The sequence below is a fragment of the Peromyscus leucopus genome, chromosome 3, assembly GCF_004664715.2.
Source record: "Peromyscus leucopus breed LL Stock chromosome 3, UCI_PerLeu_2.1, whole genome shotgun sequence".
NCBI classification, from domain to species: Eukaryota; Metazoa; Chordata; class Mammalia; order Rodentia; family Cricetidae; genus Peromyscus; species Peromyscus leucopus.
Window position 1 is genome coordinate 64882026 of NC_051065.1, and position 24647 is coordinate 64906672.

General features: G+C 42.9%; 1 protein-coding gene and 1 pseudogene across 5 annotated transcripts in view; one reads left to right on the forward strand and one right to left on the reverse strand.

The window, feature by feature from the left end:
• Window positions 1-1767: 1767 nt before the first annotated feature.
• LOC114689805 lies at window positions 1768-2616 on the reverse strand (annotated as a pseudogene).
• Window positions 2617-6145: 3529 nt separating this feature from the next.
• Window positions 6146-24647, forward strand: part of Rbm33 (RNA binding motif protein 33) — a 111477-nt gene continuing 92975 nt past the window's right edge. For 4 of the 5 annotated variants that reach the window (XM_028864195.2, XM_028864196.2, XM_028864197.2 and 1 more), the window contains exons 1-2: window positions 6146-6616; window positions 19810-19888. In XM_028864195.2, the coding sequence (XP_028720028.1) occupies window positions 6574-6616; window positions 19810-19888 (122 nt within the window). In that variant the 5' untranslated portion in view covers window positions 6146-6573. The remainder of the gene's footprint in view (window positions 6617-19809; window positions 19889-24647) is intronic. The other variant, XM_028864198.2, reaches the window with a different exon arrangement.

Sequence of the window (24647 nt, forward strand, 5' to 3'; positions counted from 1 at the left end):
GTATTTAAAATCCATCCACGTTGCTGTGTGAATCAACAGCTCATTAATTATTCAGGAGTTGTAGTCTATTACATGAGCATACCAATTTATCCAGTCACCTACTGGATGATGATTATTATTTCTGATACAGATAAGCATGCTACAAGTACTCACATGCAAGTTATAAACACTCACAGGCTTTTCTGTGAACACAAGTCTTTAGTTCACTTGGGTAAATACCTAAGAGAGGCATTGCTGGATTGTATAATGAGTGTACTTCAAAATATTATGTTGTGTGTATGTCCTGGCAGTGTATGAAGGTCAGAGAATAAGCTGTGGACGTCAGTTCTTTCTTTCTTTTTACTATATGGGTTATGGGAATTAAACTCAGGTTGTCAGGTTCAGTGCATTTACCTGCTGGGCCATCTCACTGGTCAGATAAATATACTTTTATTTTTTAAAGAAACTGCTAAGCTTTCCCAAAAAGAACTTGACATATTTTGCATATTCATTAGCAACTTTAAGGACGGTTTATTTTGGATTCAGGTTTCCGGGGGTGCAGTCCAACCTAGTGGAGGGGCATCATGGCCAGAGTGGGTCAGCGGAAGCTTGCTGCATAGCTTACTCAGACCTTGGCTGATTAGAAAGTAGAGATTGTTCTGAATGAGGGTGGGCTATAACCTTCAAAGGCCTTCCCCTAGTGTCCTACTTCTGCCAGCCAGGCTTCAACTTTAAAGGTTTCACAGCCTTGAAATAGCACCTTCAAAGCAGAGGAGATCAAGTGTTCAGACACATGGAGCGATGGGGCACATTTCAGGTGCCAGGTGGTTCCCAGTTCCTCTAGTGGTGCCCTATCTGTAACATGTGCTGTGGTCCATTGGTAGTTATTTCCACTGTCCACTCTTTACCTGGGTTTTGGCTTCTCTTCCTGCTGCATTCTCGACAGAATCAGCCTCTCATGACTCCCACCTGAATCCACCAGGTACTTGGACTGGACTTTTAATTGTCTTTCTATTTTCTCGAGGCAGGGTTTAATTGTGAATTCCTGGCTGGCCTGGAACTTGCTATATAGACCAGGCTGGCCATTCACTTGAAGCAATCAGCAATCCTCCTGTCTTTGCCTCTCAAGTGCTGGTGTTCTACGTATGTGTCATCCTGCCCACATGCACAGTCTTTGAGACTTGTTTAAAAATTGTTTCTGAGCCAGGCAGCGGTGGTGCACGCCTTTAATCCCAGCACTCAGGAGGCAGAGGCAGATGGATCTCTTTGAGTTCAAGGCCAGCCTAGTCTACAGAGTGAGATCCAGGACAGACACCAAAACTATACAGAGAAAACCTGTCTCGAAAAACAAAGGAAAAAAATCGTTTCTTTCTCCTTTTTGGTGGTAGGGACGAAGCCATGGCCTTATACATTCCAGATCAGTACTTTATCACTGAGCCACACCCCCTAGCTTTTTAACACGGTAGGAGAGGGGAGAAGGGAAGTCTACTGATAATGATCAGGGCTCTATGTTAGGAGGCAGCCCCTGAATCTTGGGGTGTGGTGGGCTTTCTAGTACTCCTACTTCAGTCATTGTGCTAGACAAGCATGTGCTTCTGTTTGTCTCTTCTCTGTGTCTTCCCACAGTGGAACTGGTTTTCCTTGCTGCCCTGTGGCTTGATTTTTTTTGTTCTTGTCGCACATCTGCTTTTATTGAAAACAGCAGGTGGGAAACTTGTAGCAATGGTAAAAATTTAATTTACAAATGCAGGGACTTGGTGAAGCTGCCTGGTGGGTACCCTTGGGGACTCATATGTAGATACCAACCCAGAGCAGGAGGAAGAGGACTCTGAAGCCTGTGAAGAGTGAGGCCACAAAGGAGATGAGGAGCTCTTTCTAAGTATCATGTGTGTACTTGGTAGAGGTGACCTCGTAAACCAAGAATCAGGAGGGGAAGAACATGCCGATGGCAAGAAGTACCACAGCCAGGTGTGGGAAGACCGCCCAGTGGACTGGACTGGTGTACCTACTCATGGCCTCGAGCTCCATTTTGCTCCACACACGATAAACCACTGACCGGTCCACCACCATAAGATGTGGCTTCGCTTTTTGTTGCTCCTCTGCATGAAGATTCAGAATCTCTTCATAAGGATAAGAAGGGAGATCTGTGTGGGTGGAATTTCTTAAGTGGCCATGGTGCCCTTCTTCAGCCACCACAGTGATGGGCAGTCTCAGGATTCTCCCTACCTTTCATGAGTACATGATATAGTTCATGGAGAAACCTGCAAGGGAGGCAGTGCTTCTACTCTATGGCTAGTCCACACCTGGCATTTACAAGTTCATTAACTATTTTGGTTGACTGTTATTTCCAGTTTATATGGAGTTGGCTGCATCTGTCACAGGCAAGAGAATACCCTCAACAAAGTCTTAACCCTTTACAGGTGTCTGTCTACCTCAGACTTTCAGTTACTTGGTTGCTTTGAAAGCTTGATTTTCTTGGATCAAGGGAACTGCACTTTTTCCGAATTGTAAGCTTGGAGTGATGCTCTTCTGAGCTCTGTACATCTCTGAGATAGAACTAGGAATTTCTGATCTTTTATTCCTATCCACTAAGTACTTTATTTCAAGCATAGCTCTAGAAATTTTACTTCATATCATGTAGAAGGATTCTTAAAAGTTCTTATTAATAAAATCAAACCTGAGCCAGGTATTGGGGTGAACACTGGAAGATCAGAGAGACAGAACAAGCCACAGCTATCTCACCTCACCAGTTCCTCAGCTGGTTTTGTTTCCTCAGACTGGAAGCCTCTGAGTCCTCATCCAGAATGAATCCCAGGTGAACTGTGCTGCTTCAAAGCCTGAAAGCTTAACCAGCCTCATGCTTAACCAGCCAAATGCTTCTTGTTTCTGGTCCTCATACCTTATATACCTTTCTGCTTTCTACCATTACTCCCTAGGATTAAAGGCTTGCTTCCTGGGATTAAAGGCGTGAGTCACCATGCCTGGCTGTTTTATTTCCTTATTTGGACCTTATTTCCCTCTTATTCTTTGAAGATACTTATAATTGTTTGAAATTCTTTGTAATTCCATTGATTATCTTTCTTTTAGAATTGATCATATATGCTGCTTCTCTTTTTAATAAAGGTTCTCTTTTTTCATTTTCTTTTCTTTCTTTCTTTTTTTTTTTTGGTTTTTTCCAGACAGGGTTTCTCTTTCTCTGTGTAGCTTTGCGCCTTTCCTGGAACTCACTTGGTAGCCCAGGCTGGCCTCGAACTCACAGAGATCCACCTGGCTCTGCCTCCCGAGTGCTGGGATTAAAGGCGTGAACTTATGTGTATATGTGTGTATTGTTTTTTTAACTGTCTCTATCATTCTATTTTATTAATAACGACTCAGGAGCCAGATGCTAGAGTGAAAACCTGCTAGCTCAGAGAGGCAGAGAAAACACCCAGCTGCTTTCTCCTCTGCCACTGTTCCAGAAAGAGGTTTTTCCTATACCATCTCAATCGAAAACTCCTCCAACCAGATGTCCCACCCTTCTGCTTCCTCTGCATCTCTCTATCAATCCTCCTGACTCCCTCTTTCTCTCTATGGTTTTTTCCTGTCCACTGGTTGCTTGCTCTGCCTCTTGAGCTATGGTTGACTTTATTTAATCCTGTTTACAATATTCAAGAAGAAAGCTTTTGGATTAAAGGCGTGTGCTAGGGCTGAGCCACACCACAGCTAGAACAGGTTTCTCCAGTAAATAAGGCAATCTCGGGGTTCACAGTGTGATCAAATATCCTGCACCGTGTGTGGGACACACAAGTGTACAGGTACACTTGGGAGTCCAGGAAAGGGTGTCAGATCCCCTGGAGCTGGAGTTATAGGTGGTTGTGGGCTGCCTGACAGGGGTACTAGGAACTGAACACTGGTCCTCTGCAAATGCGGTATATGCCTTTAACCACTGAGCCGTCTCTCCAGCTCCATGTTTGGCTTCTTCACTAACCACTTTGGGTTAAATGCATGACTTTGTGAATTCTGAGTAGATACCCATCCCCACCCCTGTGTATATTATGCAAAAGCACTTCTTACATATCAATCACAACAATCAAAACCAGGAAATTAACTGTCATATTCCACCTCTCTAACCTTGAGGCCTTCCTATTTTCACGAGTTGTCCCACTAAATGCACTTCACTCTGGGAGACCCATTTCAGAGTCATGTGCTGCACTTGGTTGTCATGACTTCTTTATCCTGCGACTCCACCTCAGTTTTTCCCTGACCTTCATAAATTTGATGCTTTTGAAGATTACAAACCTGCATAGAAGAACATCTTTCAGTAGGACCTTGTCATGGTTTCTCAACAATTGACTCAGGTAGACATCTTTAATGAGATTACCACTAAAGACATACTGTTCTCCTGCTGCATTCTGTAGGTACACATCGTTTTTATTCATTCATGATTGAAGTGTTTAATCAATTCAGGTGGCTGGTCTCCTCTAGGCTCTCATTGTAGACTTCTGAAGTAGATTCACACACACACACACACACACAGAGAGAGAGAGAGAGAGAGAGAGAGAGAGAGAGAGAGAGAGAGAGAGAAAGAGAGACAGAGACAGACAGACAGACAGAGAGAGACTTACATAGCCATCTTTCACGAAAGCACGATGTCTCAAAAGTCCACTTAGGTACTCACTGAGGGTAGGAAGCCTTCTTGGCTTAGAAGCTTCTGACATATACGAGCCAGCATATCTCATAACAGCTCTGAGGGTCTATTGTTAAACCCTCACATTTAGGTAGTATCCTCAAGTAGGAGAGCATAAAGGAATGGCTTCCTGCTAGGTGTTTAAGGGTTGTTCAGTGCTCTGAAGCCAGAAGCACTGAACTACTCAGGGATCACTTTCACAAGCAATGCAGTTTGGTAGCCTAATCGACGCCGAACCTCAACAGGTTTCTAGAGAGTTGGCCGGAAGTGGTATGTGGTGATGAGGAAAAGGGAGTTTAAATCTGTACACAGTAAGTGATCAAATCTCTAAATATTGAATGCTCATATTTGAATGTTTTTCTAGTAAATGGTTGAGTAAAAAAAAGTTTAGAGCTTCCTGTCCTGGAGAATTTCAGTTTTAGGTGTTTCACAATTGAGATACATGTCCTTTTTCATATGTAATATGGCTATAAAGTATTATGAGGTAATTTTATCATTGAGAATCTTTTTAAAATGTTTTTCTCAAGATCACCACTGCAATCATCTTGAAAAAACTCTGAGTTGGGCATTCCATCTTCCACAGTGCAATTAGTGAAAGCTAACATGAGGTTCAAGCAGTTTAGATATAAATTTATTAATGTGCCAGGCTTACTTTTATTGTGCAATGACTTCATGAGTTGAAAGTGTTTTTTTTTTTTTTTTTTTTTTTTTTTTTTAAGAAATAGTTTTTTTTCTGTTTCTTTTTTTTTTTTCTTCTTTTTTTTTGTTTTTTCGAGACAGGGTTTCTCTGTGTAGCTTTGCACCTTTCCTAGAACTCGCTTTGGAGACCAGGCTGGCCTCGAACTCACAGAGATCCGCCTGCTTCTGCCTCCCGAGTGCTGGGATTAAAGGCGTGCGCCACCACCGCCTGGCTTTTTTTCTGTTTCTTAACTGAACATTATTTATTCATTACTTATACAATCAGAAATGTTTATCTTCTTCAACATTTTATGAAGAAAAACTTCAATGAAACAAAAGTTGAAGTTCATAGGGGACATTCTCTCAGCCCCCATGACTTCCCGTGAAGGTCGACTAATACTTGCCTCTCTGTCTGGAAGGCTCACTGCGGAGTGACCAGCCTCCATGCTGGCCTCTCCGGGAGCCCACCTGCGCTGCCCCTTGGCCTTCCCAGCTCACTTCTGCCCTGACACCTCCCTTCTAAGGCGTCAGGCCTGGACGCTTCTTGGGATGCTCAGGAGTGGGTCTGCGAGGCTGCGGTTCCCAGTCCCGCCTCGTCCCAGCGCCCAGGACCGCGGCCACACACACAACTCAGCTCCTCTCGCTGAGCGCCACAGGTTTACGGTCTCAGCCTGCGGGCGCTGACGCGAGCGTGCGCGTGCGCGAGCGCGGCGTTCCCGCGCGCCGTCCCTGGTCGCGCGGAAGCCCGACTGGGCCGTTACCACCGCGGGCCGCGCTCCAGCTCCTCCGCCGGCGACGGCGGGGGAGGCCGTCGTAAAGCGCAGCCGTTGCCGACTGCTGCAAGGCGACTTATGACAGCCTCCGGTGTGACTTACGGCGGGCGGCCGGCCACGTTCCTCCCGTGTGGATCCTCGGCCTTCTCGCCCGGCGGAAACCGTGTCTGGGCGCCGGTCCCCGTAGCGCGCGCCGCCGGGCCCGGTCGGGCTCCGGGGATCTCGGGCGCCCGCCTGCCGCCGGCCAGCTCTTCCGCCCGCCTTCCTCCCGGCGTGCACTGCGGCGCGGCCATGTTGCCGTAGTGTTGTTTTCGTCCTGCGGAGGCGAGAGGCCGCTGCGGACCGCGACGCGCGGGCCTCGCCTCTGCTCGCTCGCGGGCTCCGGCCCTCGCCGCTCCCCCGCCTCCCCGGCCCGCACCAGCGCCGTCGGCCGCCAGAGGCTCGGGGGACGGCTGAAGGCCGGGCCCGGGGACCACCATGGCGGCGGCTCTGGGCGCGGGCGGAGGAGCAGGCGCTGGAGGTACGTGGGCCGCGCTTGGCGCCGTGGGCCGGGCAGCCTTTGTGTCGGGCCTTCGTGTCGCCCCGCCACAGCCGGAGCCGTCCTGGGCCTGCCTGTGCCGACCAGGCCGGGAGCGCGGAGCGTTAGGCTCGTGGCGGCGGCGCCGCGAGGTGTGCGGCGAGCCCGTGACGGGGTCGGGGGTCGGGCGATTTCTAGCCTCCCTGGAAGAGTCTCCCTGGGTAGCGGCGAGCCGCCCAGTCAGAATGCAAGAGAAATTCCGCGGCTTATTAGAGTGCTCTGAATAAACCCATTGTCATCTGAGGAAAACCTGTGAGTGGCTACATGCTTGCCAGGGATGAAGACAGGGTACAAAGGTTTAGCGACGGAACCGGTTTCGTGGGTGTTTGTTTTACCATTGTCAACGGTAGGGAAAGACTAGCCAGTTTTAAATAAAACCACGTTTTGTTGAATGAGAGTGTTTTTGAAAAAGGTGAAGCAGTACTGTAAAATGACGTTTCAGGACTTGGATAAAAGGAGACCCCCGGGTAAAGTGTGGACAACAAAAGCATTTGCCACCAGCTTGCTATAGACAGTTGAACTTGGACACTGCATCTTCCAGAGGCGGTTTGTGATGCTTCCAGATGGGCGGGCATATTAAAGCAACCCCGCTTAGGGATTCTGGCCCAAATATCGAAGTATTTGTATGACAAACGCAAAAATAAAACGGCAGAGGCTACATGCCAGAATGTCGTTTCTGGAGAGGATGTGGTATGGTCTATGTCATTGCCAGCTTACATAGATGATTTATTTTTTAAACATACGAATCTGAGGCTTTCTAGTTAAATGTTTAAAATACGTTTTATCTGCCTTGAATAGAGAAGGTAAAAATTGAAGTTTTATATGTGAGTCCCGATGTTATGGAAACCCTTAGATCAAAGCTGTCTTAAGTGAAAGATGAAGATATTTTAATTTTCCATTTGTTTTTCACTAGTGTGCATTGTAGGCCTTCCAGAGTCTTGGTGGCATTTGAAGACATGACATTGATGGCTTAGGGACTGTGTGCTTGTGTGTCCTTTTAAGTTTCTCATTATGTTTTAAAATAGTAAATACTTGTAAATAGCCACATAAACAAGATTTGGAAGCTATGTATTAATTTTTAGGCCCGAAAGTTTGAGGGTTGTAGTTTTAGAGGGCTAGATAGGTTTTCTGGAAGTTTGGAATTTTTCTTTCATTTTATTTACCCTGCCAGCGTTCACATTTCTTAGACTCAACCCCAACAGTTCTGCATGAATTGGTCCCTGGTACTCACCATCCCTGCAGCCTCAGAACTGCCTGCGCTCCTCACTCCCACTTGCTCCTCACTCCCACTTGCGAGCACTCTTCCTGCCCTCTTTCTTGTAGGGCTGTCTCCTGATTCAGCAGGTTCAGCCTCCTGAGTGAGGAGGCCTCACCAGAGAAATCATTGGCTTATATGTGTTTCCCTTCTGTGCTTCCCTTTCCATCTAGTAGCACTCCTGTTTTCCCTTGAACGTTTATCTGTTAATCTTAATCTGTAATTTTCTGCCATTTTTTTTTTTTTTTTTTTTTTTGCCCTCTGAGTAACTTGTAAGACCTGTGAGAACAAGCATGTCTGCCTGCATTACCATGCACCCCAAGTTCCTGGTCCATAGCATGTGTTCAACAAATATTTGACAAATGAATTAGAGATTGAAATGTTTCCGTAGTAAATCTGGACAAAAAAAAAATACTGTGTTTTTACTTTTGTGCACTAGATGCGTATGTTTGCTGTATAACCAACAAAACCATTACATTGGGAATATTTACATTGTAGGTAATACCTTCTTTGTATCTAGGTTACTTCCTTGGTACCTCAGTTTAGAGTATTACCCAGCACAGTGGCTTTCAGACTTTATAGTTACAGCTCCCGTTCACATTGGCATCGTGATGAAGGATTTGCACAGATTTCATGTCTGGTTCTAGGGTGCTGTGTGCCAAGCTTTCAGATTTCTGTTCCAGAAGAAACATTCCAGAAGGCTGTGTTACCTGGTATGAGCTTGTAATACCAGCATTTGGGAAATCGAGGTGGAAGGGTTGTGAGTTGGGGCCACCCTGGGTTGCATAGTGAGCCCCTGTCTTTACTCCCTCCCTCACCAAAACGTGATTGTGGCCTAATCTAACTTGGTTATTGAACTAAATCCATTAAATATCCCAGAGTTGTCAGTTTAAAATCATCTCATGTATTGTAAGCAGTTCATGTTTTCAAGGGTCAGGTGGGATGGTGATGATGGTGGTATTTCAGTGTCTAGAATGGAGCCGAAACTAATAGAATCTCTAGGTGGCCAAAATAGATAATTACAGAAGTGCAGTTATGTCAGTGTGAAACTTAGGCGCTTATAGGAATGCAGCATGCCTTTAACTTTAGATGGCAGTTCTGTAAAGATATTTGCTGTTGCAAGTAAGGGTCGGAGAAGCATGAGGGTCTTGATGGTTAAGAGAATATTGGACATTGGTGAGTATCATAAATGTAGAAGAAGGCTTTTAAGGACACATTGTAGAGTAAATAATAAATTTCAAGATCTAGTGCTTGCTTTGTAATATAAAATACAAAGTCAAAATGAAAAGTTGGAACATAAATTTTAACAAAAATCCTCCAAGCTGATTTGTACATGAAGACTTAACAGTTCATAAAACAGTTCATGAGCTGGGTTAGGATGAGTGCCTTGTCTCATAATTAAACAGTATTCTTGGACTTTAAATACACTGATTTTTATAGGCGAGGAAAATAAAATGTACTTGTAAAATTTTGCTTCTTGGGTAGATCTTACTGAAGAAAAAGATTGAATCAAGAATTTCCAGATATACCTAATATAATAAGCCCAGCATCAACATTTATCCACATTTTGATGTTCCTTGAGTCACACAACTTACTTTTATTGTTTTTTGAGGCAGTGTCTCTCTGTGTAGCCCTGGCTGTCCTGGAACTCATTATGTAGAGCAAGCTGACCTTGAATTTAGAGAGAGTCTGTCTACCTCTGCCTTTAAGTGCTGGGGTTAAAGGGGTATACCACTATACACAGCCAGTTTATGACTTACATATGTCCCAGTACCAAATGCAACTCAAAAATGAATTTAATGGGTTATCAAGATGGTTCATTGGGCAAAGGCACTTGATGCCAGCTCTGACAACATGAGTTCCATCCCTGAAACTCAACTGGTGGAAGGAGAGAACTGACTCCAAGTTGTTCTGTGACCTCATGTGAGTGGTGACATGTACCCACAATAAATAAGTAAACTTAAAAAATGAATTTAAGCATTTAAACTCTGAAACAGCCTAGCTAACTGTAAATGTGCTCAGAAAGCAGTGTTGACAGTGCATGTTGTCTGAGAGGCGCTGAGCATTCATAGTTCTGATCATGCTCCCTTTGGGTAGGAAGTCTGGAATACATTGATTTCTGTGTGCCGATTGTTAGGTGGTGAGTGACAGCTTAATCCTCAACTTTTTTTTTCCTTTTTTTTTTTTTTTCCGAGACAGGGTTTCTCTGTGTAGCTTTGCGCCTTTCCTGGATCTCACTTGGTAGCCCAGGCTGGCCTTGAATTCACAGAGATCCACTTGGCTCTGCCTCCTGAGTGCTGGGATTAAAGGCGTGCACCGCCGCCCGGCTTTTTTTTTTTTTTTTTTTTTTTTGGGGGGGGGTTTCGAGACGGGGTTTCTCTATGTAGCTTTGGAGCCTGTCCTGGATCTCACTCTGTAGATCAGGCTGGACTCGAACTCACAGAGATCCGCCTACCTCTGCCTCCCAAGTACTGGGATTAAAGGCGTGCACCACCACCACTGCCTGGCTAATCCTCAACATTTTTTTAAACCTTTTTTTTTAAAGATTTTTGTTTTATGTGTATGGATGTTTTGCCTACATTGGTGAGGAGTCTAGAAGGCCCAGGATATCAGACTCCCTAGAACTGGAGTTATGGACAGATTTATGTGAGCCACCATGCAAGTCATGGGAACCGAATCAGGGTCTTCTGGAAGAGCAGCCTTTAACTGCTGAGCAATCTCTAGCTCCTCCTTTAAAATTTTAGTTTCATCAAAAAGGAATTGGGGAGTGGAAAGGACTTTAAAATAGCATATTGTGAAGCTTTGGCTAGCCTCTTGAATTCAGAGGTCTGTCTGCCTCTGTCTTCTAGTACTGGGATTAAAGGCATGTGTGTCACCATGCCTAGTTATTTTTAAGATTGATTTTTTTTAATTATGTGTGTGTGTGTGTGTGTGTGTGTATGTATATATATATATATGCGTACATGTAACTGAAGGTACCTGTGAAGGCCAGAGGCATTTGATGCCCCTGAAACAAGAGTGGTTGCAGACTGCCCAGTGTGGGTGCTGAGAATCAAACTCCAATCCTCTGCAAGAGCAATAAACTCTTAACTGCTGAAGCCATTTCTCCAGCCTCTCCAGCCTCATTAATTTTTGAAGGGTAGTTTATCAGATACAGAATTTTTGGCTTAGTCTTTCCTTTTCTTTCTGCATGTTAAGTATTTCATTTTACTGCATTCTGGCCTCTGATTAGAAATAGAATTAAGGCAGGGCGGTGGTGGCGCACGCCTTTAATCCCCAGCACTCGGGAGGCAGAGGCAGGTGGATCTCTGTGAGTTTGAGGCCAGCCTGGGCTACAGAGTGAGTTCCAGGAAAAAGGTGCAAAGTTACACAGAGAAACCCTGTCTTGAAAAACCAAAAAAAAAAAAAAAAAAAAAAAAGAAATAGAATTAAATATAACCAAGGTCCCTTTGTATGTGAGAGGTCACTTGGGGATTTCAAAACCTTCTTTGGCTTTGGTTTTGAGAGCGTTTGGTCTTATATGTCTACCATTGTTGGTCTGGATCTTTTGAGTTCGTCCTGCTGGAGTTGATGGAGTTCCTATGTAGGCTCATCTAATTTGGAAATTTGGGGCCATTTCTTCCAGTCTTGCTCGCTTTGTCTTCTCAATCACTCTTCAGTGCATGTTCTGATACTCTGGATGGTGGTGTTAGCTTCCCTAAGTCTTTGTTCATTTTTTTTTTTTTTTAATATTTTTCCTTTAGCTACTTCGAGTGTATAATGTCAGTACTTTTTAAAAAAATGACTCAGTTTGGGGACTGAAAACAGGTCATTTTGAATGTTATAGTGAAGTAATTTGGGAAATTTTATGATGTATCTACTCCCCTGGCTGCTTATTACTTGTGATTTGTCTGTTTTTTTAGAATAACTTTTCCAAACTGATTTCACAGAGACTGATCTTTTTGTGTAGTTACTTATGTCTCCACCTGTCATCTTAGTGCTCAGCTAGTGAACTGACATATTTTCTTACATTTCTGGAACCAAATAATAAAAAGCACACTCTGCTTTTGAAAATTGGCAGTAGATGAAATACTTCAGTGTTCACTAGGCCATCTGTAACTCTGCCTTACTCTACCTCCTGCTTACCAGAACCCCACCAGCAGCCAGAGACGTAAATCTTCTAAGAGTATATCTAGACCTGGACATACAGAAGGTGCTCTTCATTCCCAATTATACATCAGTGCTCTTCAAAATCTTTTCCTCACCCGCAGCCTCCTCTTTTCCAGGCTTTTTGGTAGGTGTATTGTTTCCTATGTCTACAGTTTTCCTTGGTCACAGTTGCTTTGGACCACTACTGCCTGGATTGCTACTTTAGCTCTGAGCTCCAAGAGAGTAAGATAAAGGCAGCCTCTCAGTTTACCTCAGAGATCCAAGGGCAGGTCTCAGTGCATAGTCAGGTGCTTTGAGGATGTGAACAGCACTGTTAGTCTCTGGAAGCCCTTGGAACATTGCATGCATACCCTGTTGCTGCTGGGCTGGGGAATGGGTTTGTGGTTCTGGTAAGGGAATTCACAGCACTGCATGCTGCAGTTTAGTAGCTTTTTTCTTTTTGAAGTTCCAATTTTTTTTTTTTTAAAGATTCCAGGGTTCAAGGAAAGTTGATTCTGGCAGTTGGTAGTTATTGTCAATTTAATGTTGCTTCAGTGACCAGACAGGTTCTGTTCCACTGTCTCTAGCAAGTGAAAAGAATTTGACAGTGACAGTAAGGGTGTTTGTCACTCCCCCATGTGTGTTATGTATGTGTTCATGTGAGTGTGTACACCTGTGTGCATGTGCGTGGAGGACAGTGGTTTATGTATCACTTTGCCACCTTTTTTGGGAAATGATCTCACTGAACATGGAACTCATCCATTTGATTGAGCTAGGCTGGCCGGCCAGTGAACTCGAGGGATTTACCCTTCTCTGACCCCTCCCATCCCCTAGCACTGGGGTTACAGATTCAAAACCTTCTGGTCCAATTTTGTGTGGGTGTTGGGGATCTGAACAGTCTTTATGCTTATGTGGCAGACACTTCATCAACTAAGACATCTTCCCAGTCCTTGAGTATAGTTTTTCATATGTGGAAATATCTTGTTTACATGACCACCTTGGAAGGTAATCCTTTCAATATGTAAGTTACTTTAAAGGGCACTTTCTGGATTGTGTGATTACAGATTAAGGCCCTGGCCTTATAACCGGACTGCTGTCCTGGACAGTAGTGCTTTATTCCAGTAAATGTTTGCTTACATGAATGGGCTCTTGCTAAATTTAAATAAACATATATCACTGCTACTTGTCCCATGGCCAAAGTTTGCTGACTCATAGATTGACAATTACTAGACCTCGGCCTTAAGGTAACCCCAAGGTCTGGAAGATGATTTGATGAGAAAAGTAAGTTAAAGTTGTTTGTGCTCATTGTAGGTGCCATTTATCATGTGCTAGAAACCTGCATCACCCAGCAAAAGGCCTTTAGGTTTGCTTGTTAGAATGAGCTAGCTAGTGTGGGATTTAGACTTACAGCATCGAAGCAGGGATGTCCCAGTTGTTTTATTGGGCACTCCCTGTTCTTGTAACATCTGGACTAAGGCAAATTATCTTCCCTTATTTGTGTTCTTCATGACTGGTATAAACTGGCATACAAACTGGAATTTTAAAAATAATTTATCTCTAACCTGAAGACATGGAAGATGAGTGGAGAAAATATAAGAACAGAAACAGGTTTCAGGGCACTTAGTTTGCTTCTAAAGATTTTGAGCTAGAACTATTCCACTGAATACAATGCCTTGAAGGTATCCATGTTATAGCACACGACAGAGTTGCTCCCACCCTCCAATGTGTACATGTATATGTGTGTGGAGGCTAGAGGTCGATATTGATACCTTAGTCACTCCCCACTTTATTTGTTTGTTTGTTTGGGACAGAGCCTCTCACTGAACTCGGAGCTCTTTGATTGGCTAGATTGGCTGACTGTCAAGCTCTAGGCATCTAACAGGATGGATGCTGCTGGGCCTAGCTTTTATGTTGGAAGCTGGGGATCCAAAATCAGATCCTCATGCTTGCATGGCAAGTACGTTAGCCACCGAGCCATCTCTGCAGTTGCAGACTTTCCTTCCTTTTAAACAATTACACGATCCTCTCTTGTGTGTATAAAACACGTTTTCTCTGACTGTACTTGAATGTCCACCTTTTGTTTACTAGAGAGACACTGTTGGGAGCACTGGTACACAAATAACTTCAAGCTCTGTATTGTTTGTTTCAGGTGTATAAGAATGGGTTGTCTAGCCGGGTGGTGGTGGCGCACGCCTTTAATCCCAGCACTCGGGAGGCAGAGGCAGGCGGATGAGTTCAAGGCCAGCCTGGGCTACCAAGTGAGTTCCAGGAAAGGCGCAAAGCTACACAGAGAAACCCTGTCTCGAAAAACCAAAAAAAAAAAAAAAAGAATGGGTTGTCTGGTTTTGGAGCCCACTCTAATAAAAATGATTTTATCTGAATGAATTATATTTGCAAATTCTTTGCTATTTCTAAATAAGGGCACATTCTGAGGTTCTAGTAGTCAAAATTTTTGATGGGCACTAATTGTAGTATGATGAAAGGAAGTCTTGGGCTTTTGTTTATGGTTCCTATGCACAGAGTTCTTAAAATTCTTCGAATTTATTATATTTTTATGCTAATGAAATGAGTGGAGAGGGGTTTCCATAGCTGTGGGAATGGAGGCTGGTTATTGGAAAAACCAACCATGTGTGTTTAAGGAGTCAGAACTTTCAACTTCAACTTCTAACCTCCTAGGAATGCAGGCACAGTCATGCACTTATGGTGGACACATCGGTGAGCTGAGAGGATGGCATACATACCCTGGCTCTTCACTAGCTCCTCACTCTTGTCTTTGTAAAATTCAAAGATAGTTCGACTTGTAGATTGTACTGATTTAAATAGTCACTCTGTAACATCAGTACTTCCTTTTAATTCTGACAACCCCAGAGTTAGGGCTCCATTCCACACACAGTACTGTTCCTGCTGAACATGGTGAATGAGGTCCGGGCTACCCACTGTTATGCTTGGGCATACTCAGGTTCTACAGTTTAGTGGAATAGTGCACAGGGAAAAAAAGAGCTCTGTCTGGCTTGTTTTCATTTGCTGTATTGTGCCTTTAGGGGAGTAGATGCTGTATAGGTTCTGATGGTGTCCAGCTTGTCAGATCTTCCATTGGTTTTGCTTTTGCTGTTACATGAAAGAATGTTTGCCTAGCCCAGGAATAAAGACTTTCTTTTTGTGCTTTTGTGGAGTATTGATTCAGATTCACTTTATTTCATTTTTATCATGGCCATGCAGTGTTGGTGAATTTTCCCTTCCCTTGTATTGAGGTATTTAAAGATAACTCTGTTGGGTCACTGAGTGGGTAGGGATTTCAATACACACATTAAAAAGGGATAGAATAGTCTTTGCAGAAATAAATGGTTTGGAAGTCATTTAGTGGATGACAGCCTTCATGAGTAATAGCAGCAACCATGGCCATGGGAGAGATTAATTGTTACTCTTTTGCAGTATTTAAGATACATAGTTTTAAATGAAAAAAATCAGTTTGCACAAAGAACCCAGGAAAGTATGACCTATTTCCAGGAGGAAAAGAAATAGAAACCACCCACTAGAAGGCCCAGAAACACTTTGAAGTAACTGTCTTAAACACTCAAATTGCTTTAAGAAATCCTAGGCCACAAAAGAAGAAACCAAAACAAATGAACAAGCATACACTGAAAGAATTCTGGAGAACAGCGTGCTCAGAAATGGGACAGAGCAATAAAGATAAATTACAAAGAGGAAGCAAGGGATAGTTCTAGAGCTAAAAAGTACAATCTCTGAAATAATCTCTGGGCAGTTCAGTAGGAGATTGAACAAATGTCGAGGTCTGTGAGAGTATCCATTTAATAGAGAAAGGGGAAAAAGCCTGTAGGATCTGTGGGATACCATGAAGTGTATGTACCTAACCACGTGCACATCCAGGAAGAGAGTACAGGGAATGGCAGACAAAGGATAAGCACCCCCCTGATTCAGGTGAAAGGCATAAATCTGCATATTTAAGTAGCACAAGTGAGTAGCCTGATGGAAACAGATTTACAGTGAGGAGACTGGAAGGTCCCTACTCTGGATACCATACTCTTCCAGTTCTGGTAGTACTTGTCTAGAAGCCTCACTGTTTGGCCTTACATGGTCCTTTCTCCTGTGTATGTCTTATGTCCAAATCTCCTTTTCCTCACAAGGACACCAGGCATTGATTTAGTGTCCTCTTAATGTCCAGTATTACCTCAACTTGAAATCATTTCCATCTTATTTCAAAAAACGGTAACAGGGAGTTATTTTCACATATTGTTTTGTAGTACATAATTCAATTACTGTGGATCTGCTAGCCACAGAGATTTTGTTTGTGGTTTTTTTGTGCATGTTGTTTTCATCTCTGTGAAGGATAGTTTTCCAGGATAAAAGGCACTTCGAGTTCTGTTATCCTACTGCAACCCCAGCTCCTGGTTCTGATGATGAGCCACATTGTCTGTGGTTACCTTGTAGTGATGAGGCCTCCTCTGCTTTCCAGATTTTCTCTTTGCCTTTGGGGCATTTTAATTGGTATGTGTGTTTCTTTTTATTGTGTTGTAAATTAGTTGTACTTTTCTAGATAGGAAGGCCAATTTTAAAAAATTGGGAAATTTTTAGCTATGTCTTCAGGTATTTTTCTTGCTCCTTTGTACCCTCTTTCTGTTATTTCTTTTCTTTTCTTTTTTTTTTGTTTTGGTTTTTCGAGACAGGGTTTCTCTGTGTAGCTTTGCACCTTTCCTGGGACTCACTTGGTAGCCCAGGCTGGCCTTGAACTCAGAGACCCGCCTGCGTCTGCCTCCCAAGTGCTGGGACTAAAGGCGTGCACCACCACCGCCCGGCCCCTTTCTGTTATTTCTTTTGTGTTTATATTCATGGGATAGTGATGGTCCAAATTTTCTCCAGTAGTGGTCATTTGATGTTACTTTCTATTTTACCAGCTTGAATCTGCTTTTATGACCCCTGTAAATGAATTTTGTTTGTTTGAGATAGAGTCTCACACTGTAACCCTGGCTGTCCTAGAACTTCGTATCTTTGGCTGGCCGCAAACTTTGGCAATTGACCTGCCCCTCCGCCTCTCTGTGGCTTCTGGGGATTGAACTCTGATCTTCAGGGCCAGAGACACGCACCTTTATCCCTGCTGAGCCATCTTTCCATCCTCCTGTTAGTTTTAATTTCAAGATTTATTTGGTTTTGTGCTGATTTGCTTCTTTATCTGTCCTTTGCTGTGGCATTTTTTTTTTGTTTTTTTTGTTTTTTGTTTTTTGTTTTGGTTTTTCGAGACAGGGTTTCTCTGTGCAGTTTTGCGCCTTTGCTGGAACTCACTTGGTAGCCCAGGCTGGCCTCGAACTCACAGAGATCCGCCTGGCTCTGCCTCCCGAGTGCTGGGATCAAAGGCGTGCGCCACCACCGCCCGGCTGCTGTGGCATTTTTGATTCTTCTGGTTTCATTTAGTTTTTTGAACATAAACTGTGATGGCTACTTAAATGTTTTTATGAGTTTCTCACAAGTAGTTTCTGCTGCCTGCTTCCTCCCATCCCATTTCATCCATGTATGAAGGATTATACCTTTCTGTTTCTTTGTCTGCTGTGTCATAAGACTTTTCCTGGGGAGAGGGAAAACTATCTCTCTCTCTCTCTCTCTCTCTCTCTCTCTCTCTCTCTCTCTCTCTCTCACTCTCACTCTCACTCTCACTCTCACTCACTCACTCACTCACTCACTCACAACAGACCAAAGTCCAGCTTGGCGAACCATTGAGTTCTATGGGGGTTACTTAACAGGAATATGGGTAAGAGGTTTCTTACAGGAGCAGAAATAATTCAAAGACAGCTGCATCACTAAAACCCACCCCAGCCTGGGTGACAGCCCACAAAAGCTGAGAACCTGGAGCTCACTACAGTTTGCAGGCAGCTCAATATGTTGTAAAGTGTCTTCCAAGTGACTCAGTTGATCCATATCTTTTCAGGGTAACTGGTCTGGTCTAATTTTAAGATTTGCAGTTTGACTTGTCTGAATGACTCTCAGCAGTCTTTATTGTTTACTCTTGGGGGGGGGTTAGTGAATTTGGTCAGTTTTAGGGACTTTCTGAAGCTATTTTGAGTTGTATACTTAAGAATTTTCCCCACAGGATGGACTATTTCAATCTCAAGGAAACTTCTCCCCACCCCCCTTTTCCCCTGGAAATGGGCATTTGTGATGCCAAGAATACCTTGGAGTGGCTTTGGGTGCTGGCTTGCCTACTCCTTCTCCCTGGGTTTCTCACTGTTCTTTGCTTGTTGGTTCCTTTGCTGACTGCTTGTCACCTACAAGTTGGGAAGCTTCTGTTTCCCTCTTCAGCAGGGACATCTGGGTTGAGTGTCCCACTGGTGGGTCTTGGTGTGGGAGAAGGGTTCCTTCCCCACTGATATCCCCCTATAGCTGAGCCTCAGTAGCAGGTAGGTTGGTGGTGGGATGAAAGATACCAGAGGTTCTAGCCCTCATTGAGGGAACAAGGAGCTCTGTGATTTTGGAGGAACAGGAGGACCCTTGCTGCCACAGCTTTGAACAGACATGTAGTCAATTTCTGTAATATGTGCCTTTCATTTGGCACTTGTCCTTAGAATCATCTCAGAGACTTTACATAGTCATTTTTTAAAAACAGGTTTTATTTGTTTTGGTTTTTTTGAGACAATGTCTCACTATGTAGCCTTGGCTGTCCTGGAACTCACACTATGTAGATGGGGCTGACCTCACAGAGATCCACCTGCTTCTGCCTCCCAAATGCTGGGATTAAAAGTGTGCACCACTACACTAAAAACAGTTTTTATTAGGTTCTCTCAGAAGTCTAATTTGGGTAAGGGTTGATATGATTGATGGTTTTGTTAGAACCTTAGTGGTTAATTTTCCAATCTGAGCTAGAGAGATGCCCTAGGCAATAGGAATTTGTGTCACCCAAGTGTTCTGGGCCCCTTTCTTTGCAACAACTGCTGCCTCTTTCTTTGCAATTGCCCCTCCTCCCCAGCATGTCTCACATGAAAACTTTAATTTCAGTTCTTACTGTTTCCTAACATTAAAAATAACCATCAAGTGCCTTTCCTATTATAAAAATATAGTCAAATTTAAACTTCCAGCAAATTTATGAGGTAAATAATAGATTGATTTTTTTTTAAATAAAATAAAAATAAGGGCTCTGTTTCTGATGTTCTGAGCTATCTTAGTGGCCTCTTGCCACGTTGAGATGTGAGCGGTGCTTGGAGTGTAAATGCACTTAGGACTTCATATGAAGCAAAACACTCACTGCTGCCTTCGGTTCTGATTCCGTGCCTTAGTGGTCAAACTTTGGATATACCAAGTTAATACAGTTAAAATTTTGTCCCTTAAAGTTTGACAGTTTTTACTTTTTATAAAATGTGGCCAATAAATAGAAAACTTTTACATAGCTTGCATTCTATTTCTGTTATTTAGAAAAATGTGAAAGCTGAAAAATTAATATTATAGGAGTCTCTAATTTTTAAAAAATCACTTAACCCCTTTGTGCAGAAAAAAGTTATAATTTAAAAAATGCTGTTTTTACTGAATTTTCATACCTAGTATTCAATAAATTTTTGGATTGCTTTTATTTTATTAAATAAAATATTTTACTAATGCTTCAGGATGGTTTAAGATTTCTTATTGCCATATGGGGAACTTTGTATCTGGAGGGTGAAACTGGACTCCTAAGGAAGCTGGTATCCTAGTTGATTAATTGCTTTTTGTCTGCCTTGATTTAACAAAACTGACTTGAGTGGACTCTTCTTCACAGATGATGACTTTGACCAGTTTGACAAGCCTGGTGCAGAGCGGTCCTGGAGAAGAAGAGCTGCTGATGAGGACTGGGACAGGTGTGTGCACACTTGGGCTTCCCTAGGGTGTCAGTGTGATGTCTGTGATCATCTGATGGATACAGAGATCTTTACCAAAGATAGTGTGCTGGCCCTTTGCTGCCCTGTCCTACATCAGCCTCACTGCTGGGCTGATGGGAGGTCTCTTTAGGCCTCACCAGGGCCCAGTCCAAGCTTGTGTTGTAGGTAGCTGTGCGGAGCATGAACTTGCTTTCTCTCTGTTTATAGAACACCACCACAACCATTTGGATGCCACAGTACCTTTTGCTGTGTATCCTGCCCAGTTGTTGAGATTTGAAATTTTTGTAATTTTAATATGTATTGATTTTTAACTTCGTTTCCCTAACTAGTAATGGAGGTAAACATAACTGCTTAATAGTCCACGCTTGCACACACATTGGAAAACAGTTGGTGATGGCTGATGTCAGCTCAGAGTGCCTTTGGGGGATCTCTACTTTTAGAGGAGGAGTGCTGGAGGTGTACAGGCTGTCTGTGTTAGGTGCTGAAGCAAGTGAACAAAAAATATGCTATGATTATGTACTGATTTTGTCTAAGAACAAGTGCCTATAGAAGTTTACAGAATGATTTACAGTAGAATCTTGGATGATCAACATAAGGTTGACTATCCTTTCTGACTCATTCAGTGCATCAGTCAGGATTCTAGAGAAAGGACTGTTAGGTTGTGGAAGAAATGTATCTTATTTGTGTGGGTGAATGGGAGAGGTATGTATGTATGTATTATATGGTTCTGACAGAGTTAAGTTTTTAACAGGGTATAGTTGCCTGAAATTGATTATACCAATTGATATTTAACTTATTCAGACTTTTAGGCACATGTGAATGTATGGTATAGCACATTGAACCCAATGTACTGTCACCCAACTTGAGTGATGATCAGTTTTTATCTGTATAGTCTGCAAACCCCTGAAATCAGACATTGTTTCACCTGGAAGCATTTGAGACTATTTCTTAAAATACAGTGTTTACACATACAGCCACATTCAGTCCAAGAGAAATCCCTGACTATTTATACATTTCTAGCTAGTGTTCATTTTTGTTCTTTTACCTCTTAGGTTTGCATTTGTGCCTGTGTCAGTGTGTTCTCATACATTGCAGGTACATGACTGCTTTTCTATGGTTTGAAATTATATCCAGATAAAGGTCCTTCCCGTTGGTGTTTTCTATTACTACAGTGAAGTGCTTGGACAGTCAACATAGGAAGTTGTGGTTTTTTGACTCATAGTTTTAGAGGCTCCATTTCCTTATGGAGTGGCCCATTAGCTTTGGGCCTCTGATGAGGAAGCACATCATCTTAGAGGCACATCCAAGTAAAACCACTGGTATTATGAGCCAGGATTGTTCTCATGTCCCACTATCCCCTGTGAACCTTCCTGGGACTTCTCACTAGGCCCTGTCTCCTCAGAGTCTCATTACTTTCACCACCACCACCTTGGAGACCATGTTTTTAACTGAATCCTGACATTCGGAGGCCATTTATCAAAACTGAAGCCTTGAATTCTTTTTGAGAGGAACAAAACGATATATTTTCTAGGATTTCTGCTTGACTGCTTAGTTTTAGATAATCTAACCCCTTGTGTTTTATGTAAATGAATATAGGTGTAGAGGTTGTTCACATTGAAGTCTTAGTATAGGGAGTAAAGGTATGTGGAAGTCTCTTGTGTCTGTCTTGTACTTCCACTTCTGGAGAACTTAAAGTAGTCACAGAGGTTTGTTTCCTGTAATGTGTCTATTAACTAGGAAGTTTTCCAAGGCACAGATTAGACAGGAGATTTTCATCTGCCCATTTCCAAAGTAATTATCTGCAGCAACTTCCGCTCCTGAGCATTGTTTTAGAATAATTTTAAGTCATAGACTCTTTAAGTCAGTTGTGTTTAATCTGACATAGTTATTCTCTTAGTGGTGGTCAGATTGTCCTAATAGTCCCTCAGTTGGAATTTATCTTGGTTGGCTCCCAAGTCTGTCTGATGTTAGGATTTGTAGTTTTGGGCAGCTTCCTTCCTTCCTGCTATGCTGGTGTGAGGCAGCCTGGTTTTATTACTCTCCTCAGTATGGGTAGCAGTTGTCTCTGTGAACCAGCTTCTGTTCCCACATGATCTTCAGTAAGATGTTTGCACATTCAAGTTTCAGTGTTATGCATGTTTTTCATATTGTTTAAGCATAAAATACCTTCTGCCTGCTTGCATAATGGAGAAGTTTAAAAGTTTGGAAGAGTGATTGCTATGAAAACCTGCTCTGGTGTTGTGTCAGTGGAGATTTGCAAGAGAATACCATGATGCTGGCTCAGCATCTGAAAAAATGTAAATTCAAGCAAGACAGAAGCACATTGAGAAGGTCTTAACTGAAAATCATTTAATGAATGCTTTTTTAGGGAGCAGGCTTAAATAATGAGGAGGATACCCAGAACATAGTAGTTCCTACCCAGGCCCCATGGGAAGGCAGGTCTGGGGAGCCAGGAAAGTTGTGATGGTGGTGGTGGTGGTGGTGGTGGTGGTGGTGGTGGTGGTGGTGGTGGTGCTATCCTTACACTGCCTTAGATTGGTGGTGATGGGGCGAGGGCTGATTTCTATCTTCCTCCTTGGTGACATTTCCCTAGATGCTTTTCATTAGTCTGATTGAAGCCAGAGGTGGGACAGCTCTTGTGAACCATTCCTAGAGGACATAGTCTTAAGTCCAGAATGGGTTGAAAGGGTCTAGAATGGACAGGAGCCAGGAGGGCAGGAGATTGGGCTTTCAAGCACTGGCCATGCTGTCATACATAGACCAGTGACTGACAACTAAACACACAGTCATTAAGAATTGGTTTCCTGCCGGGCGTTGGTGACGCACGCCTTTAGTCCCAGCACTCGGGAGGCAGAGCCAGACGGATCTCGGTGAGTTCGAGGCCAGCCTGGGCTACCAAGTGAGCTCCAGGAAAGACGCAAAGCTACACAGAGAAACCCTGTCTCGAAAAAAAAAAAAAAAAAAAAACCCAAAAAAAAAGAAGAATTGGTTTCCTATTTTTAAATGCTTTTGCTTATTAGCAAAAGTTGCATATTCTTTGTGGGTTTTTTGGGGGTAATTTTGAACACCTCTCTTATTACTATCCCAATTAGTGTTTCCTGGGAACATGGTATCACTTTCTATTTTCCTTTACTTAAGGCTGTGGCATGGAGGTATGCTTATTTTCAAAGAGGTATTAGCATATTTTTGGTCATGTAGAATCAGGTTCTTAAATAGGGCATTGGCTAGCAGCCTATATTCCTGTCTTCATAGGAGGAGTGTAACATAGAAAATAATCAAATGCCAGATGTTACTGGCTTTAAAATATTGGAAGGAACTGTGAAGAAGTCAGAAAGGTGGGTTTTTGTTTGTTTCTTTGTTTTTGAGACAGTGTTTCTCTGTGTGGTTCTGGCCACCCTGGAACACTTTGTAGACCAGGCTGGTCTTGAATTCACAGAGATCTACCTGCCTCTGCTTCCCGAGTGCTGGGATTAAAACTGTGTGCCACCACTGCCAGAAAGGTGGTTTTTAAAGTCTTTGCCTTGCATCTCTTTCTTTTGTGTGACCTTTGGCAGGTTATTTAAGGTCTTGTCCATATTTCTATTTGTGAAATGAGGGTATGAGATTAACTACAGGGTAATTTACAGTAACCAGAGCCTACCATGTTAACTGAATGATTTGCCAGGTTGTTTCTAGTTCTGAAAGGCCTTTTATGGGAGTGTGCTTTTCTCTTAAAACTCCATCTCTACACTCTTAGAGCTCCTAGTGTTGTGTTCAGCAACATGCTAAAATAATTAGTGCTGGTGTTAATCCCAAAACCTATAGAATTTGTTAACCAGAGCCCAATTTAGTGGTAGCCATTTTCACTTATCAAAAATATTGTTTTGATGTGTTTTCTCTGCTTTGGGGGCCAAAATGTTACACACTATTACAATATGTACTGGGGCTAAGAATGGAGAAACAACTGGTTTGGGAACAAAGGAAACAAAATGGGAATGGGGAGAAGAGGGAATACCTTATATAGATGAATGGAAATGGCCTTACCTAACCCTGAATAATAAAGACAGATTTTAAAAAAGCAGTAGAAGGTATTTCAAGCTTCTTGATGTGTTAAAGATTCCCTCTGGAGCCTGGAGAAAACCTGCTCCTAGTCACCTCAGCACAAAAGCATGCTGGGAGACCTGGCAGGTGACCACTGTGATTTCCACACCACACTCCTTAGTTACTGCATATAGTTTTATAGCATAATTTTAAATTTCGTTCTGTAAAATATTTTTTTAAAAATTTATGCGCTTGTGTGTGTGTGTGTGTGTGTGTGTGTGCGCGCGCGCGCGCGCAATGTGAGTGTAGTGCCCTTGGAGGCCAGAAGGGAGTGTTTGATATCCTAGAGCTAGAATTGAAGGTGATTATGAGTTGCCTGACATGGGTGCAGGGAACTGAACTCTGCAAAAGCAGGAAGTGCTCTTAACTGCTGAGCTACTGCTTCACTCAATTATTTTAAATTCCTTTGGTTTCTGCTAGTTTAATAAGTATCAGATGATTTCTTATGGATTTTTTCTTCTGATTAATGATATTGAGCAACTTTTCATTTACATCCTAAGTTTTTAAAGATAGGAGAAAGCTTAGGTTGTTCCTTTGTATATATTTCATATTTTGCTGATTTTTAATCAGGTGCAAAGGGATTAAAGTACTCTACTGTGTTGCTAAGTTTCAACTTAAGTCTAATAAGCCACCTTCTGTATTGAGCCTGACTTTAGCT